Source organism: Camelus bactrianus, chromosome 1 (genome assembly GCF_048773025.1).
Source record: "Camelus bactrianus isolate YW-2024 breed Bactrian camel chromosome 1, ASM4877302v1, whole genome shotgun sequence".
Lineage (NCBI taxonomy): Eukaryota > Metazoa > Chordata > Mammalia > Artiodactyla > Camelidae > Camelus > Camelus bactrianus.
This window is the reverse complement of record NC_133539.1, coordinates 70554453-70572718: the sequence shown is the minus strand read 5'-3', so window position 1 is coordinate 70572718 and position 18266 is coordinate 70554453. Positions and strand designations below refer to the sequence as shown.

At 42.1% G+C, this 18266-nt stretch overlaps 1 protein-coding gene across 4 annotated transcripts in view; it reads right to left on the bottom strand.

Annotated features, from left to right (window-relative positions):
* The window catches only part of C1H3orf70 (chromosome 1 C3orf70 homolog), an 81007-nt gene that overhangs the window by 16111 nt on the left and 46630 nt on the right, over positions 1–18266 (bottom strand). For 3 of the 4 annotated variants that reach the window (XM_074366617.1, XM_074366620.1, XM_074366622.1), the window contains exon 2: positions 4168–4732. In XM_074366617.1, the coding sequence (XP_074222718.1) occupies positions 4176–4732 (557 nt within the window). In that variant the 3' untranslated portion in view covers positions 4168–4175. Of the gene's footprint in view, positions 1–2158; positions 2403–4167; positions 4733–18266 lie in introns of all 4 variants that reach the window. The other variant, XM_074366615.1, reaches the window with a different exon arrangement.

Below are 18266 nucleotides of genomic sequence, written 5' to 3'. Positions count from 1 at the left end.
TGTAGGAAAACAATGCAATTTTAGGAAATTACAGAAGGATCAACATTGTGCTTAAAACTTTAAAACAGATAGGTTTTTAAAATAGACCAGTAAGTGAATGTTACAAGGTAGGAACAGCCTTAAAAGTACATATGAGCACAGTGATATGGAAGCTCAACATTAAAACCTCTAGTGATGATTTGCCTTCGAACTTGTTCAGACCACTGAGAGAGCACTGCTTCATTCTTAACAAGAAAAAGAACTCAAAGCACTGATAGAAACGCGGCCCTTCCCCCATACAGTCAACTCTGTTATCAATAATAATGAAAGGAAGCGGTGACATGAAATTTTTTGAAGGTAAATAATTCCAACATTAATTCTGAGACACGCCCCAGCACTTAGGTTTGGAAGTGAGAAGTACTGACATCCCGGGATGTACAGCGCAGATACAGTGAGTGGAACTCCCACGGCCCTCCTAACCGGGAAGAGATACAGACACACTGCAGAAAAACCCCCAAATTCAGCTGGCTTCCTTAACTCTCACACTTCCTCTGGACAGGGGAGTAGTAAAGAAAAACCCAAGAAAACTTTGTTTTCCTCATTTAAAAAGCCAAAACATGTCAATAAAATTTTACAAACAAGATGGACTAATCAAGAGTTGACTAAATATTATTTTAACTTGTGCTTTTTCTCCCTTGCCTAGAAGTTATTTATACCAGCAAACATATCTGGGTATTTTGACAGCTTTCTAAATTATCTGGTTGCATCCTATTCCCCCAAGTAGAGAATTTTATGTAAAAGGAGTTTAGATCAGTCCCAAAAGAACTATGATGTTTCAGTTAGGCCAGGAAGGAGAGGTTAAGAAATGATCCACCACTCCCAAGATAAAATCAAATCCTAGATCAAATGCAAAAAGTACTTCAGGAAAAAAAAATCATGGTTTTATTCTGTTTGGGAGATTTTATTTTTTGTTTCCTCTTGCCTGTATTATCTTGAATTACATGTCTTCCTCTTCCAGGAAAGAGAATTTTTCTCCAGGTTTTTCCTCAAATTTGCATTTCAAATCTTGAAAATACCTGGATTTGATTATAAAGCTTTAATTGTTAATGTACCAAATAGTTACAACCACAAAAGCATTTTAATTGCTTTGTCATTTCTCAGATAAGTCACGAATATATATGAAACTTGAAAATTCTAAAAGAAATCTTCGCTAGGTAAGAAAGCTAAATTTCACACAGCACTTATTTTGTATCTTCCACCTAACAGCTTTTACACCAACTTTCAAAAAGTGGGAATGGTGCCAGTTTTCAACAAAAGCCTGAGAAAGCAGTTTTTCCATCCACACAGCCCAACTCTTTGCCCAAGTCAACGTGTAGCTACAAGGTCCAAATTATACAGCTTTCATATCTCTCAATGTGTAAGTGTTAATCAAAAGCCTATTTAACATGACCGTGTTTGGTGTCTATAATACACACTGCAGTCTAAACATTCTCTAAAGTGCCTATAAATATGCTTATACAAATGAGCAATATAATATCAGGATTACAGAGAAATTCTTCCATATAATATAGAACAGAACAGGTCTAGAATTTGAGTTGAAACTACATATTTTTATATCCTTATCAGTTGCTTTTGGGATGCAAGCATAAAGAAACAACTCTGGTTCAATCATATATGATTTTCAGAGAATTATTAATATTGACAGTGCTAGGACAAAAAAGATTCTTGCTTGTGCTTATTTAGAAAAGGCTATTTTGAGATCCAGGAGCATCTGATATTTAGAATCCAATGGAACATCTCCAATTCTATAAAACAGATAGTAGTAAGTGAAGCTCAGTGAGTTTTTAATTATAAAGAGATTGTGCAAATATTTAAAGTGATTATCAACCATTGTTAAATCCAAAAATTCCATTAAAATCGTGGCTACTCTGAATGGCAGTTCAGGAGTTTAAAAAACAGGAACCTAGGCAAAAGTCATAGACATTACCGATAAAGGGCCCAACCCTCATACGCCAGCCCAGGAAACGTGGCCCTGTGCCCGGGGATTCCCGTGGCTGTGGAGACCCGGTGTGTGACCCCAGTTAGATCAATGGGCAGAGGAGAGAACTAAACGGAACAGTGTCGAGAAAGAAGACCCCCGCACCCCCATGCTCCCACCCAGGGGATGCCACGAGCTCACCCGGGCTGGGTGGAGACAGGACTCGGGCATTGCTGTGGTTCACAGGCCGCCTGCAGCTGGCCGCTCAATCCCGGCAGGGGTGCCAAGAGTCTCGGGCAGGGCTCTGCAGCATCTGTCCCTAAACTCCTCTCCCAGCATAAGCCTCTGTCACCCCCTCCTGGCCCCCGCTGTTCCTGGAGCTCCGTTCACGTGTTGAGGCTTTACACTTCAGGAAGCAGGAACTTTACACTGGCTGCATTCTCATCTGCAAAGAAAGTGGTAACTAACACTGTTTTGAAAGGAATATGCACACTCTGCTTTCTAAAGCCTATGGATGTTTGGGGCACCTAAACCTAACAGAATGTTCTGGCCAATCACTTGAACTACACATACAACCAGGAAAGCATGTTCTGCCCAGAGTGACTGACTTGTGAAGGATGCCAAACGGGGGCTTCAGGGAAGGACACAACAGGCCTCTTCTTATTTCTTAAAATACAAATGAACACGCCGTAGAAGGCATGTGTCTGATGCAGACGGAGCACAAGGCGCTGCCAGGAGAGCGCACTCGGAGAGGCACCTACCTCCTTACCTCCGACTTAGACAGTTCTGCTTTCATCTGGCCAACTTTTAAACTTCCTGGGTTCTTAACTATGCCTCAAGGACAGTCCACTTGGAGAAACGGCAGATAACCGACTCACAGGAACAACTATTATAAACAGAGATTAGGAGCAGGATTCTGAAGAAAGCTAAATAAGAAAGAATCATTCACTATTTTATGTGTGTCGGAAAGGAGAACATATACAACAGACCGTGAATATTACTGCAGTAAAGTGAATGAATATTACACAAAATATTTTCTCCTGACTTAGCAGCAAACTATTTCAACTGCTTCTGCATCTGCATAAAAATCCATGCATCATACTGAATTCTAATCCATTTCTCACCTAAGCCATTCTAATGCTTCATACAACCAAATGAAGCAGAATTAATCAAACCTATTAGATTCATTCCTAATCCCTAAAGGACTTGTCTTTAGCATTTCCATGCTAACTAAAACTATTAACCGATTTTTTTTTCGTAAGACATTGGATGTGGCTGCCTCCTAAATATAAAACCTATATAACTTCCTAAAAGTTTTCTCCAGACTTGAAGAACAATTTTAAAAAGCAGGGAAATGAGGAAGCCACCTGAAAGGCCAGCTCAAATGCTACACCACCTCCCTCAGCTAGCCCAAGCTGAGTACATCCGCTCCTCCTCTGGGTTCCCAGAGCATGTGTTACCTCTCCTATTGGACTGTGGCCCCTTCATGCTGGGAGCCAGGTCTTACTCAGTCTGTATCCCCACAGTACCCTGAGGAGTGTAGGCATTCAGCTAAAGCTGGATTGAGTGTGAAATTGAAGACGTCATCTCTTCTGAAGTGAGGTCTAGCTCAGCCCCAGATCATGGAGGGCTGTGCAGACACTGGCGGAAATGAGGGGCTGAGCTGGCCTCAGCAGCTTCCTAGAAAGAAGCCTGGGCAATGTGGCCCAGCCTCGGGGCCGGTGGTGGGGAGACAGGGAAAGGGACAGAATGGCATCTCCAGGTGCACACCTTGAGGGGTCATATGAGCTGATCCCCATACAGGACAAGCAGGGCAGGAATGCCTGTCAGTTTGCCAAAAGGAATGCCAAAGTTGTTCTGCCAAGACCTGGCTATCTAGAACACGGCATGTCCTTCACTCTGGGCAGCTGCTCAACTTGACCCACGAGACTCTGATCATTGCTTTGCTGCTTTCAAAGTTCCCAGTGAGATTAAGGCTGGGTCACAATTCATGACACCAGATGCTACATACAAAGTAAGTCAAGATACAAAGAAAACCATTTATAAGAAAAAAGGTCTTAGTTATAATAAGACTAATTTAAAAGTGAAGCTAAATCAGCAGACCACTGAACTGCTATGAGACAGGCAGAAAACACCAACTGCACTGGGAAAAGGATCCACCAGACAAAAGTACAAAAGCTCAGCATGGATCAGAGGACCTGGCTGCCCACCTGGACCCTCACACAGTGGTTTCTATTGTTTCAATCACTTCCAGATCAGACTGCGAGGGGGAGAGAAGGGTGCACTCGTCCGGTTCCCAGCTGCTCTCTGGACTGTAATCTTCCTCTGAACTCAGTTCTGCTCCCTCTTCCGTGTCCTCATCACACGATTCCACATAGTGAGCCCCAACTGCATTGATCCCAGAGTCCTCAGAACTTGAGGGAGAAGAGCAGTGATCTATTTTTGGTGTATTGCTCTCTTTTGAAATTAAGGCATCGTGTGCAGAGACCTCCTCAGGGCTCATTTTGTGGGAATGTGGCGCCGGCTGCTTCTGCACATAACACATCTTCCCATTGATACATTTAACCTGATAGTTGTCAATAAAGAGGTCTGAGATCATACAGTACCTTGGTGAATCAGGCGGGAGAGGAGGCTGGAAGACAGATGCAAATTTCAAAAAGTGTTCAGTGAGGGAGACTGAGATCTGAATAGTGTTTGTGGGTTCCCGGGGCTTCGCGGGAATCTCAGTGCTTGGAAGCTGTTCCACAGGGGTCATCGGCTGATACACATACTTGCCTGTGGGGAACACAAAAAAGCAGCTGAAATCTAACAGTATTTGACAAACCACATTAAGGTAGCAAGTGGTCTCTAAGGACTCAGAAGGTCTTAAAACATATTTCAATAACATCTCAAAAGAGACCAGTAATAGAATCATTCAATACCATTACAATCAATTAAAAATAGAGCATGGTATATAACATCATGGTGTTTTCAACTAAGAAACTCAACACACTTTACAAATCTTATATCTGAGTCTTTCTAATGCCTCTGGAGTAGGTGGGTGGATAATATCATCCTTATTTTACAGACAACTTGAAATGACTTACCTATCATATGACAATAGAGAATGTCCACAGTATAGTATGGTAAAAACACACTATAAAACAATATAATATACTATAAAATTATAATTCCATTTTATCTTTAGTAATATGTTAATACAAACATTTAAAAACTGGAGGAATATATACCAACTTATTATCAGGATTATGGAAAACTTTCACTTTCTAGGTTTCTATGTTTAATCAGAATACCCATATACACATATTTAATAGGTAATAGCCTTGTAGGATTGTCCTGGTCAATCTCAGTGGCCGGGGTAAGGTGCAGGGTGTGAAATGATCTCTTTCAAGACCCAAAGTCATAAGTGCCTCAGTAGGAGACATTCTCCTGGACACCAATTCCACAGGTACAACCTTAGCCATGGGCAGATGGGAATGGGTGGTGCTGCCGGATGGTTCTAGGAAACCAAGGAGCTTATCTCCAAACCTGAGAAACACTCTGAGCGCTCAAGTTTTTCACATAGTTGACATGGAAGTGAAACCTAACCAGGTCTGTTTCTAGTGGGTCCCCTTCTTTGTTCTCTTCTACTTCATTCAACAGTTAGCAAAGCCTCCCACGTACCAAGTGTTAAGGAAACAGAGATGGAGATGACAATTATCCAGTCTGTAGGCCTAAAATGATTTCAAAATAGAAATCTGGAAGAAAAAAAAACCCTAAAAGACCAAGAGATAGAAGCCACAATCATGGGCACCACCTTGGGTTTTTCCTAATGTACTTGATTTATCAGTCAGTCCATACAGTATCTTCCACACATATTTACGACACTGTCTTTAACCTCGCTGCTCCTGCCTTCTCAGACAAGACAATCCTTTGCTGTGGGGCTGTCCTACGTACTGTAGGGTGTCGAGCCACATCCTTGGCCTCTACCCACTAGATGTCAGTAGCACCTCCTACCCAGGTGTGACAATCAAAGGTGTCTCCAGACATCATCACATACTCTGAGAACTGATGATTTATGACCTCCTAGTGAACATCTCTGTGCAAGCAAATCACTCTTGTGCCCATCTGCTCTCATTTGTTTTATTTCTTGGTCAGATTGAAAATTCTAGAATAGGGATCACATTTGTAAGGAAAACTACCTTATATTTTTAAATATGTTCATGGACAAATAGTAATTTTAGATCAGAAATGTGAGCAGTGAACAAACACAGTGCAACATCAGTAATCTATTAAGACCAACCAAGCCTGCCTGTATTCTTACAAGTCTGCTTCTTGACTCCTAAGTAGGCTTCAATGCCACAATTTCTTTGTAACTAAATTACTCTAAAAATACATTCAGCTTCTCTCTGGAGTACAACATGGAAAAGGTACATTTAAAATTGACAGGCCTTTGAGTTCCAAGGTCCACTTCCAAGCCTGGACATGTTCCATGCAAACCCTGATCTAACAAAAATAGAAGTGAGAAAAACCCGACATGCCTGCCTAGGAAATTGGTTAAAATATACCGGGTATCTTCATTTCTGTTATGTGTGAAAGAGAGCATTACTCCTTGTCAGGCAAAATTCAAATGAGGTGAGATCCAACAGTTTGGTATGGCAGGACTTCACCTCCAAGCATCTCGGGCACTGTGAGCTAAGGAGCCAAGAAGGCAGACCAGCCCAGGATTAGAGAAAGATGAGTCTGGGCAGAGGACAGAGAAGGGACTTGGAGAATTTAGGGGATTGCTCCCTTCTGTCCAGGAGTAGTGAACAGAACATCTGGAATGGAGGTGTGATCTTCTCTCTTCTTGGCTGGTGGCCTGGTGGTTACTGAGTTCAGGAGGCTGTGAATGGCAGGCACTCAGACACACTTGTTACAGATGCTGATTAAGTTCTTTCTAGCTCAAGTAACCTGTGCTTTAGTCACCCACTTGTCACAGAACAGGAGGTTCCTGAGATCCAGAAGAAGGAGGCTTCCTCTGGTCCACAGGTAGAGGGAATCCTGAAGCTGGACTCTGGGCCTTCTCTGACCCCTCTCCCACTGTCACCAACACCCTGCTGTCCGCAATCCTTCCCCTCCTTTGTGCTTCTTCATAATTTACTTTTTCTCTTCTCGCTTCTTCTACCTCTTTGTCTAATCCTCTCTGCCCTAAAGCTCTGTTTTTCTTTCTTGAAGTGTGGTAAAAGAGAAATGCAGCTGGGAGAGAGAGGTGTACACTGCATTCCTGATTACATTTTCCTCTACAAGTTACATCTATTAAAGGTGCTTCCTCACATGAGCTAGGGTGACAGCCTGTTATCTGCTGATATGGGGATACAGATGCAAAGAGGAAGGCAGAGAAGAGAAAAATAGTAAATGCAGCCAGGTGAGAAACACGGTTCAGTAAACATCTTTTAAATATCAATTATACCCTAGTATATTGTCTGATATGCTTATAAACATATACAAAATAAAGCAAACTCCTACCAAGGATGTAGTTTTGTAAAGAGCCCAGAGTGGTCAGTACTTTGCCCCAATCCCCAACAGCTTCTGTCCTGGGGCTCACCCTGCTGTGATCCATGTGCACTGAGAGCCTTGAGGCAGCACTACAAGATCCTGAATTACCAGAGATTCAGTTATGTCCATCCTTCTGTCCCAACTAAGACATAAAACGAATGAACACACTTCTGCAACAGCAGGGATTGAAACAAAGAGGTTTCTGGCCATGCAGCCAGGAAATTCAATACCCACTGTATTCTCTGAATAATCCTCTTAATTAAGGGTTTACTATGTTATTTAAAGAAATAAATGGATAAGAACTTTTAAAATTGAAATCTCTGAAAGGAAAGCTACTCAGAGAGAGTCAGGGCTTGGAGAAGAGCAAAGTAGAGGCAGAGTAAGAGAAACATTTAGATGCTGCAATGAGCCAGCATTCCACCCCTGGGCATATGCCCAAAAGAACTGACAGCAGAGTCTAGAAGAGGTATCTGTACCATGTTCATAGCAGCATTACTTGCAATAGCCAAAAAAAGGTAGAAGCAACCCAAGTGTCTACTGATGGATAAATGGATAAACAAGATGTGGTACATACATACAATGGAATATTATTAGGCTTAAAGAGGAAGGAAAACCATGCTACAACATGGATGGACCTTGAGGACATTGTGTTACGGGAAATAAGCCAGTCACAAAAGACAAATACTATATGTTCCCACTTATATGAGTCACCTAGTATAGTCAAATTCAAGAGACAGAAAGTGGAATGGTGTTTTCCAGGAGCCGAGGGGTAAAAAGGAATGGGGAGTTGTGGTTTAATGGATATAGAGTTTCAGTGTTGCAGCAAGAAAAGAGTTGGAGATGGATGGTGGTGACGTTGTCCCACACTATGAATGTATGAATGCAGTATACACCATATACTTAAAAATGGTTATGATGGACTGCCCAAGGCAATCTACAGATTTAATGCAATGTCTATCAAATTACCCAGGACACATTTCACAGAACTAGAACAAATCATAATATAATTTATGTGGAATCACAAAAGACCTAGAATTGCAAAAGCATTACTGAAGAAAAAGAGAGGCTGGAGGAATAACTCTCCCAAACTTCAGACAATACTACAGAGCTACAGTAATCAAAACAGCATGGTATTGGTACAAAAACAGACATATGGACAATGGAACAGAACAGCCCAGAAATGAACCCACAAACTTTTGGTCAACTAATCTTCGACAAAGGAGGCAAGAATATACAATCGAATATAGACAAATGGTGTTGGGAAAACTGGACAGCAGAGTGTAAGTCAATGAAGCTAGAACACTCCCTTACACCATACACAAAAATAAACTCAAAATGGATCAAAGACTTAAACATAAGACAAGATACAATAAACCTCCTAAAAGAAAATACAGGCAAAACATTATCTGACATACATCTCAAAAATGTTCTCCTAGGGCAGTCTACACAAGCAATAGAAATAAAAGAAAGAATAAACAAATGGGACCTAATTAAACTTAAAAGCTTTTGCACAGCAAAGGAAACCATAAACAAAACAAAAAGACAACCTACGGAATGGGAGAAAATTTTTGCAAAAGATGAAACCGACTAAGGCTTGATCTCCAGAATAGATAAGCAGCTCATATGACTTAATAAGAAAAAAAAAGAACAACCCAATCCAAAAATGGGCAGAAGACCTAAACAAGCAATTCTCCAAGGAAGAAATATGAATGATCAATAGGCACATAAAAAAAATGCTCAATATCACTAATTATCAGAGAAATGCAAATCAAAACTACAATGAGGCTATCACCTCACACCAGTCAGAATGGCCATCATTCAAAACCCACAAATGACAAATGCTGGAGAGACTGTGGAGAAAGGAGAACCCTCCTACACTGCTAGTGGAAATGCAGTTTGGTGCAGTCACTGTGGAAAACAGTATGGAGATTCCTCAGAAGACTAGTAATAGACTTACCACATGACCCAGTCATCCTGCTCCTGGGCATATATCCAGAAGGAACCCTACTTCAAAAAGACACCTGCACCCCAATGTTCATAGATGCACTATTTACAATAGCCAAGACATGGAAACAGCCTAAATGTCCATCAACAGATGACTGGATAAAGAAGATGTAGTATATTTATACAATGGAATACTATTTAGCCATAAAAAAGACAACATAACGCCATCTGCAGCAACATGAATGTCCCTGGAGAATGTCATTCTAAGTGAAGTAAGCCAGAAAGAGAAAGAAAAATACCATATGAGATCACTCATATGTGGAATATAAAAAAAAAAAAAAAGAAAAGAAAAAATGCTTATGATGGTAAGTTTTATGTTATGTGTGTTTTACTACAATTAAAAAATCACCAGTATAATTCACTCTATTAACATACTAAAGACAAAAATCTATATGATCGAGAATATATAAAGAATTCTTACAGCTCAAAAATAAGGGGAAAAAACCCTAATTTTTAAAAATGGAGGTGTTGGCTATACAAGTGCAACAGGAGGGATGTTTGTAGTGACAGCAATGCTCTATCCCTTGACTGTATCACTGTCAATATCTTGGTTATCACACTGTTCTATTGTTTTACAATGACAGTTGTCACTGGGGGAAAGTAGGTAAAGGACACACAGGCTCTCTCTGTATTTTCCTTAAAACTGCACGTGAATCTAATTTTTTCAGAATAAAAAATATAATTTAAAACAATAGGAAGACATCACCACAGAGGTGACATGGCACCCTTTCCTTATGTTGCATTATATCAGGAAGTACGTGTTACTGACTGTCTCATGGATAAACACTCGTTTAAATGTGGTATATCTATCCAGGTTTCCTCATTGTAAAGCTGGTATTTTTCTCTTTGTAATTAGTAAGTATCTTGCTTTGAAACTGCAAATATCCTGTTTCTCATCCTACCTCCATTTTAGCATGCACAGGTAGATCTGGTCTGCAACAACCATTACTGTGGAATTTGCCAGTGATTTTTCTATTTCCATCATTTCTTCTATATTTATGAATTAGAATTCTACATAAGCAGGAGCTGCTCCTTCTCCCCATTTATTTATTTATTCAATTATTTATTTACAGAAGCATGGACTCATAGATATTTATTTTATTCTATAGATTATAATCCATTACTACCATTATTTATTTTGTTGCTCAAACTGTCCCAGACTCAGCTCTTGGGAGCTCCTTTAAGTTAGCCCCCAGGTCATTTCAACATGTCCCACCCTTCTGTGACGACTTCCTTACTTTCTGGCACCGTAAAGACCTCACTGGCTTATTACTTCCCCTGCCCCAGTCCAGGCATCAGCCATCTCTCCAAGGAGCCCTAACTCCTTTCCTTAAGAACTTAAGTTTGTTCTCAAAATACTCCTGGGAAGTAGAATCTTAGTTTTCTGATAACTCAGTCACTCACAAAATTCATCCATACAAAAGTGAAGCCTAAACCTCATTACAGTACTTAACATCTATTTTTTAAATAATATAAAAATTTTAAATAAACTTTATAAATCCATTAAATTATTTTTCAAGGGAGATGAAATCACTTTTTCAATAATGAAACTAAGATCACAAAAACCAACTGTGATCACTAAGTGAAGAATAAATTTTGTCTATCATGGTTCTTTTCAGGAAACCTGGTTCAACGCTTTCAGCTATTTCTCAACTAAAGCCAATCAAAACCACTAAATAAGTAACTTCCCCTATTCTTTCAAAGTCTTGGTTCACAATTTATCTGATTGTTCTTCCCCATCAGTGGACACCAATAATATGCAGTACATACTTTTTCACAATGCCTCAATGAGACACTAAAAAAGACTTATTTTCTCATCCTGGTTTTTTTGGGAAGGAAAGAATGAAAGAAGGAAGGGAGGGAATGAGGGAAGGGGGACAAGACAAGACAATTACCTTCTCAAGCTCATGTAATAAGACAGGGATTCACTTCTAGGACCCAGGCCTTAAGACATCCTGTGTTCTTTCTTCATGAGGATACTTATTATTTAATCAATAAGGTTTAGATAATGCTCTTACTAGTTTACACTGTAATTCTCTGCCATTAACTTCAGCTAATACTCCAATTTGTAGCATAGTGTAAATACATAGTAGATACATTTCCTTGAAGGAGTTTCTTTTGGTTGTAGAGCAAAAGGGAAGGAAGAATAAAAAGTGTAGAAAGCAATTTATATGCCGCACTAAGCTATTGTATACACTTTGTTAAACTTTTTTTTAGGATCAGTTGTGCATTTTGATTCTTAAAAAAGATCCTTCGGGGGGGAAATGAGCTTTTTGCTTTTACAGATAGTTTTATGGCTGTTAAACGTGTCCTCTTGGCACATGAAGCACACTGCTCTCAGGGAATGCAGAGTAATTTTATAATTAGCCTAAGTAAAATATAATTAAAAAGGTAAATCTACTGAAAAAAACTGAGTGGCCTAAGGGAAACTGCATCCACAGTTCAGTTTTTTGATTTTATATAGCGAATCACAATGATGCTCATTTTAGTCCCAAGGGCATTCATTATATTAAAAGTAATATTAAATATTCTTATTCAGCTATTTCTGCAATGTGCATTATTTACTAACTTGAGTAGCATATCACAAACTAAAAGCAAAAGAATATAATATTTTTTATTACCGACATTTGTTGTGGCCTTACTATCCACCCTGCTCCATTGGCAGTCAATATACCAGTATCTTTGTAATTCAATCTAGGAGAATACAAAGTTCATGTATTACCCAGTACGCTGAAGACCCCCTTCAGAAATTTATGCAAGATGCTAGTTTCTTCATTTTTCAAATTATGTAATCTTTAGTGTGGTGGAACACATTAATATAAAGCAAAACCCTAGTGAGACAGAGTACCAAAGCATGGTTTATTTACTCATCTGACAAATATTTACTGACCATCTACCAGGTTTATATTACTAAATCAGATGCTATGTGGAAATTAAAATAAATACAACATGTAGTCATGCTTCAAGGAGCTTCCAGTCAAAATGCAGGGAGAAGATAAAAAATAAAGTGAATAAAACAGGAGTTGAGTAAAACTGTAAGTATCCATGGGCATTCATTAGGCAGGGGAACAGGGCTCCAGGCTTCACTGAAGGGTTGTACCTGGCTGTTAAAGGACACGTACCCTTGAGTAGCAAGGAGAACTGCCCCAGACCAGCTCCAGAGCCAGAAGGTGTCAGCTGGCATCTGGGGTTCAAAGAGTCGACCAACAGAGCAAAGGAGGACAAAGTTTGTGAGGAAGACAAAGGCTGGATGGGGCTCAGAATGCAAGGCCAAAGAGTTTGTGTTTTAGTAACAATGGTGAAGCACTGCAAATTACTGAGGAGGCAAGTAATAACAATAGAACAGGATATTAAAGAATTTAGTCTGGTAAAGATGTGCAGAGGAGCTGGAAAGAGACGAGACGAGGGTTAAGAGGAGGCTAACACAGATTTTCAAGCATGACATTCTGATCCAACTAAAGTCAGCTGGCTCGGTAGAGGAAGGAACACAGGAGACACTTCTAGGAAGGTGACAGATCCTGGGGGTGCAGGGCAAGGACTGGGGAGTCCACTGTACCTGGATGTGAATCCTGACTCAGCTACTCACTGCCTGTTTGAGCTTTAACAAATTGTCGACAGTCCCATGCTTCCCTTTTCCTCAGGGAAAAGTGGTTAGTGCTCTCTATTTTAAAGCACTAACTCTGGCACACTGCAGACATTCTCTTACTGGTGATACTTGCAGAAGACAGGAGCTGCCTGCAGGTCTGAGCCCCTCAAGATGCTTCCCAGGGTTGCCTCTAGGCCGGCACCTCCGAGCCTGTATCCCCAACTCCTGAGTCTTGGGAATGCCCTGGATGCACCTGCTTCCTGATTCAGCCCAGCCTGTAAACCTCTCTGACCGCACTTCTCCCACACACTACCTTCCTCATCTATCCCCCTAGCCCTACAATCTGCTTTCACATCTGCTTTCACTCCACTTTTCAAACTAGTATTTACTGAACCTCAATTATGTGCCACAGACTGAGCTGGGGACATGGGATTGAAAGAGCAAGCAGAACACATCCCAGCCCTTACAGAGCTTACACTTCAGGACGGGATACATATCTGAACAAATAACCACACAAAAACATATCATTATAAACCACAGATAGTGACAGGAAGAAAAATCAAAATCAATGATTAGAAATTACATGTGGGGACACTCCCTTCACGGGTTCACGGTCTCATTCTGGGATGCAGCGCAGGTGTACACCTTCCCTCTTCGCCCTGTCCTGACTTAATAGACAATCTGTTGATCCTTGCGCCTCCTTGCCCACTTTGCCAGCAGGTTGGATGTTGCCTCTTTTACTTCTGTGAAGAGGTACCCCCTCCTCACCATCACGAGGACCATATCCTGAAGGGGAGATTTTGCCTTGCCCTGTGGCACTCCAGCCCCACACTTCAGCTCTATTTGTTTCTTTTTTTTTTTCTTTCAGAGATAAAAGTAATCCAATTTAGTTGGCTCAAGGCCTAAATCTCCTCCCTTCCTCTCTAAAGAATTTAGGCCCAGGGCTCTGGACACCTTTTCTTCCCCTGGCTCTTGCTGCTCTCCTTGCCTAATCGGCAGGAGATCCTAACCAAAATGGGGATGACTACAGGCATCCCAAAGGACTCTCTGTTAGGATGCATGTTAGCTCCCTGGGGGAAATTCAGATAGGATAGTTTAAGGAAAAAATAATTAATTTTTCTTTGCAATACTGCATGGCCCCAATACAAGCTAGGGGACCAAGAGTGTAGTAGAGAATAACCTTTGTTTTGTTGGAGGTTTACAGGGACACTATGACAAAGCCCACGGGGATGGCTGCAAGAACAAAGAATGCCTGCAGCAAGAAGATTACAACAATCAGCCACACCCCCTCCCTTATTTTACCTCCCACTCCCTTATTTTTTGTATAAAAGGAGCCTTTATTCTGACTGGAGCAGGATGGTTCTCCAAGACATTAGTCTGCCATCCTCTCAGTCTGCTGACTTTCCAATAAAGTTACTATTCCTTGCCCCAACACCTCGTCTCCCAATTTACTGACCTGTCGTGCGGAGAGCAGAACGAGTTTGGACTCGACAACAAGAGGTCTGACCAAAAAATGGGTCATTAAATTACAATACCATGTTGCAGCTGGACTTGTTTTGTCAAAGGGAAAGTAAACAGGGGAAGTCCCGTATGCCCAAATGTTCCTGACCCTATTTCAAGACCAGGTCTAAGGAACTCCTTAAGGGACAGTCTTCTGGACCATCTAACCCTAATGCCCCATCTGGGAGGCTGGAGACCCCAGACCCCATGAATCAGCTCCTGGATCTGGTGTTTGGAGTATTTAACAACAGAGACATGGTTGAAGAGGCAAGAAGGATTCAGGGACAACAGCGAAAGGCACAATGCTCAGTGGCAGCCCTAACCCCTACACCACCTCAGGGTTACCCTCCCTTTCGAAGACCCATAGTAAGGACAGGATCCAGGACACCTGGATCAGAGACACTGCCTCACCAAGAAAGGATCTGCTTCAAGTGCTGCCAGGAGGGCCACTAAAAGGACGAACACCTGTTATATGGAAAAGGTCCACTGGGACCCTGCCCGATATGCAAACGAGAAGGTCCCTGGAAGCGGCACTGTCCCTAGTCCCCAAGGGGGCTTGGGGCTCCCAAACCAATGACGGCCGAGAGAACTGAAGACTGACAGGTCCCTGGCTGGCTGACCCTCCCCGGCTCCCAAAGCACACCTGGTCATTTCTCTGGAGGTGCCTCGGGGAACCTTTGATGTGGCTGGTAGGAAAGTTGTTTTCTTATTAGATACGGGGACCGCCCACTCTGTGCTGACTCTTTTCTCCAGACCCTTGTCCTCCTAATCCTGTACGATAATGGGGATCGACAAAAAGCCCCAAACCAAGCAATTCACACCCCTCCCCTCAGCTGCCTCCTAGAAAATTTTACCTCTGCACATCAGTTTCTGTTCATGCCTGAGTGCCCCATCCCCTTGTTGGGAAGGGACTTGCTCACTAAATTCCAGACAATACTCCAATTTGGAAACCTTCACAAAAAAGACATCCACCAAGAAAAACGATTGCTCTTGGCCTTGAGAGCCCACCTCAGGACCAAGCCAGAGGTCTCCATTCCACCCCATTATTGTTTCTCAAGTGAACCCCGCTGTCTGGAGCACTGAGGTCCCTGGCAGAGCTACTACTGTTAAGCTACCTTTAGAAACGAGACCACCTGAGGCTATAGGCAAGCCTCTTGACATCAAAGGCTGAACTGAAGGTAATAATTAGAGAACTCAAACCCAGGGAGGATCCTCAGAAGTGTCTGTAAATAGAGTTCCAAAATGGGAGGCCACCAGTCTAACTAAACTGACCATAGCTGATATTCAGAGCCTGATAGGAATTTGGGGGGGAAGGCATCTCCCCTAAGCTAAATGAGGGAAAATAAACTGTCCTTGTTTTACAAACGTAGTCTTTACGGTAACAGAGGTGTGACTCCAGAAATAATCCAAAACCCACCAATCCTTGTACCACTCCCAAAATCCCCCTTAAGAGATTTATAAGTATCTAGGAAAAATAACCTCTTTCTGGCCTTAAGGAAACAAAGTCATCCTAGGAGGAACTTGCCTTTCTATGCTTTTGAGATACAAATTTCAAGAAAGGGGTCTTTTGTCATTTATAGGCAGTTATCAGCTGTACTCTGATGCTGTTGCAAAGGTGCTTCATCTTTAAGAAGAGTCACAGGATCGGTACAGAAGCAGTTACAACAGTTTCACAACAAGATGATGGCTATGTGTGAGAAGATTTCAGCCCATACCACCCTCAGACTCAAGAAACGAGAAGCTGTCCTGTCCCTGGGGCCCCTAGATTAGGCATTCAGATTTTTACTCCTTGATAGGCAGTGTCAACGTCCCTACTCAGCTACAGAAGACAGACCACAGCCCGTCTGCACCCCAATAAGATTATGGGAATGAGATAGGAGGGAAGGGCACAGGAAACAGCCATTATAGGAATGACACAACAACAAGCACAAAGATGGTGGAAAAGTCAACTCCCAAGAGACATGGAGGCCCAAGATGGCGGGAGATTCGACCTCCAGTGGACCTTGAGCTTCATTATGCACAGTGTAATGTATTAGCAGTGAATGACACACCCACAGGCGCCATGACAGCTCCAAGGATGACCATGAAAGGTCAGAGAGGGTGGTGGCCCAGTTCCTGGGGTCCCTGCTCCTTCCCCAAAGTAGTTGCAACAATCCTCCCACTTGCTAACATATGAAAACTAGCCTTCTGAGACAACCTTCTGAGATAGCCTGCACTCTGTCAATGGAGTGTACATCTCTCTAAATAAATCTACTTTTATTAAAAAAAAAAAGAAGAAGAAGAAGAAATTACACATGAGATGTGTGAGTTGGAAGGGGGAGGGGTTGTTAGGAAAGATGTCCCTGAAACCATGATGGTATGTGGTTCATGTCACCTCAGGACTGAGTAAGAGTTAACCAGGCAAAGAAGGGGAAGAGCCAGGGCGGCTGCCGCATGATGAACAAGAGGGAGAATGGTCAGAGACAGGGTGGTGAGGCCAGACCTGCAGGTAGAAAGACACGGCTCAGTTTCGAGGGGAGAGTGACATATCAGCTTGGCCTTTCTCCTCACCTCCATTTCTGTCTGCTCCTCTCACGGGATGTGCACAGATAAAGCCAGTCTAAAGCACGAAATCAGACTTAACAATCAAGCTACCACCCTCTCCCAGTTTCACACTCAGATCTGGACTTCAGTCAAACCAGTGAGAGAGGGAACAGAGGAGGTGGAGGAAGGACCACTGGGCAGCCTGTGAAGGACAGGAGCCCTCACCAACAGCCTTCTACAGACCACACTGCTCCGGGCCACAATGTTGATGCCCTATAGTATGGGCAGCTGGTACAGGGAGGCTTGCCTTAAAAATCACATTTCCAAAAGTGCCATGAACCAGCAATAGATGAGAAGCTGTTAGCCACACTTACCAGGTTGGAGCAGCCAATCTGAAAAGAGACATGATGAAGACTCTATACTTTTTCAAACCATGTTTAGTCCTACCTGAAGCCAAGTCTTCTGGTTTGAGGGATAGATATATGCAAAATACCTTATGTATTTTAACAAGTAACTACCAGTGAACAACTAGAGGGAAAGAGAAGTGCAAAATGCATGCCTCTTACAATCCAGTTTGGGCCACACAAACACCCAAAACAGCACAAGAGGAAAGAGAAGTATTAAGTTGTGGGGTATACACTATATATGGTGCAGGAGCATGGAGAAGAGAGACTGGAAGGGCTTAGAAGAGGCTCCAAAGAAATGTGGAATGTAAACTGAAGAAGAGCTAGGATGTGGACAAAAGAAAGTAAAGTGTCAGGCTCTGTCAAATCCAGAGGTAAAATAAGCGTGGAGGTCTAAGGCACAGTGGGGTGAACAGCGTCACTGGAGTAGAGGGTTCTTCTGCCACTGAGACCCAGTCTCACCCCAATAATCTGGAAAGAGAGCAAGACCCTTCCCTTGCCTTGGGAGACTGGATACTATAAGAGCCTCTCTACTGAATAAACTGGCACAATGGAACTCCTTGAACTTGCAGACAGATATTTCCAGTTGGGAAAGAGCCCCTTCTAGGGCCAGAGAGTTCAGAAACATCCAACAGGTAAGTCTGGCTAAAACAGGTCATAGAGAAGGAGAACTCTCTCAGACTTCTAGTCCTTTGAGGTGGCGAAATAAGGCTTTCATGGAGCAAATATGTCTACCTCTTTCTACTTAATCTGGGAAGTCCTACTTATCCACCGG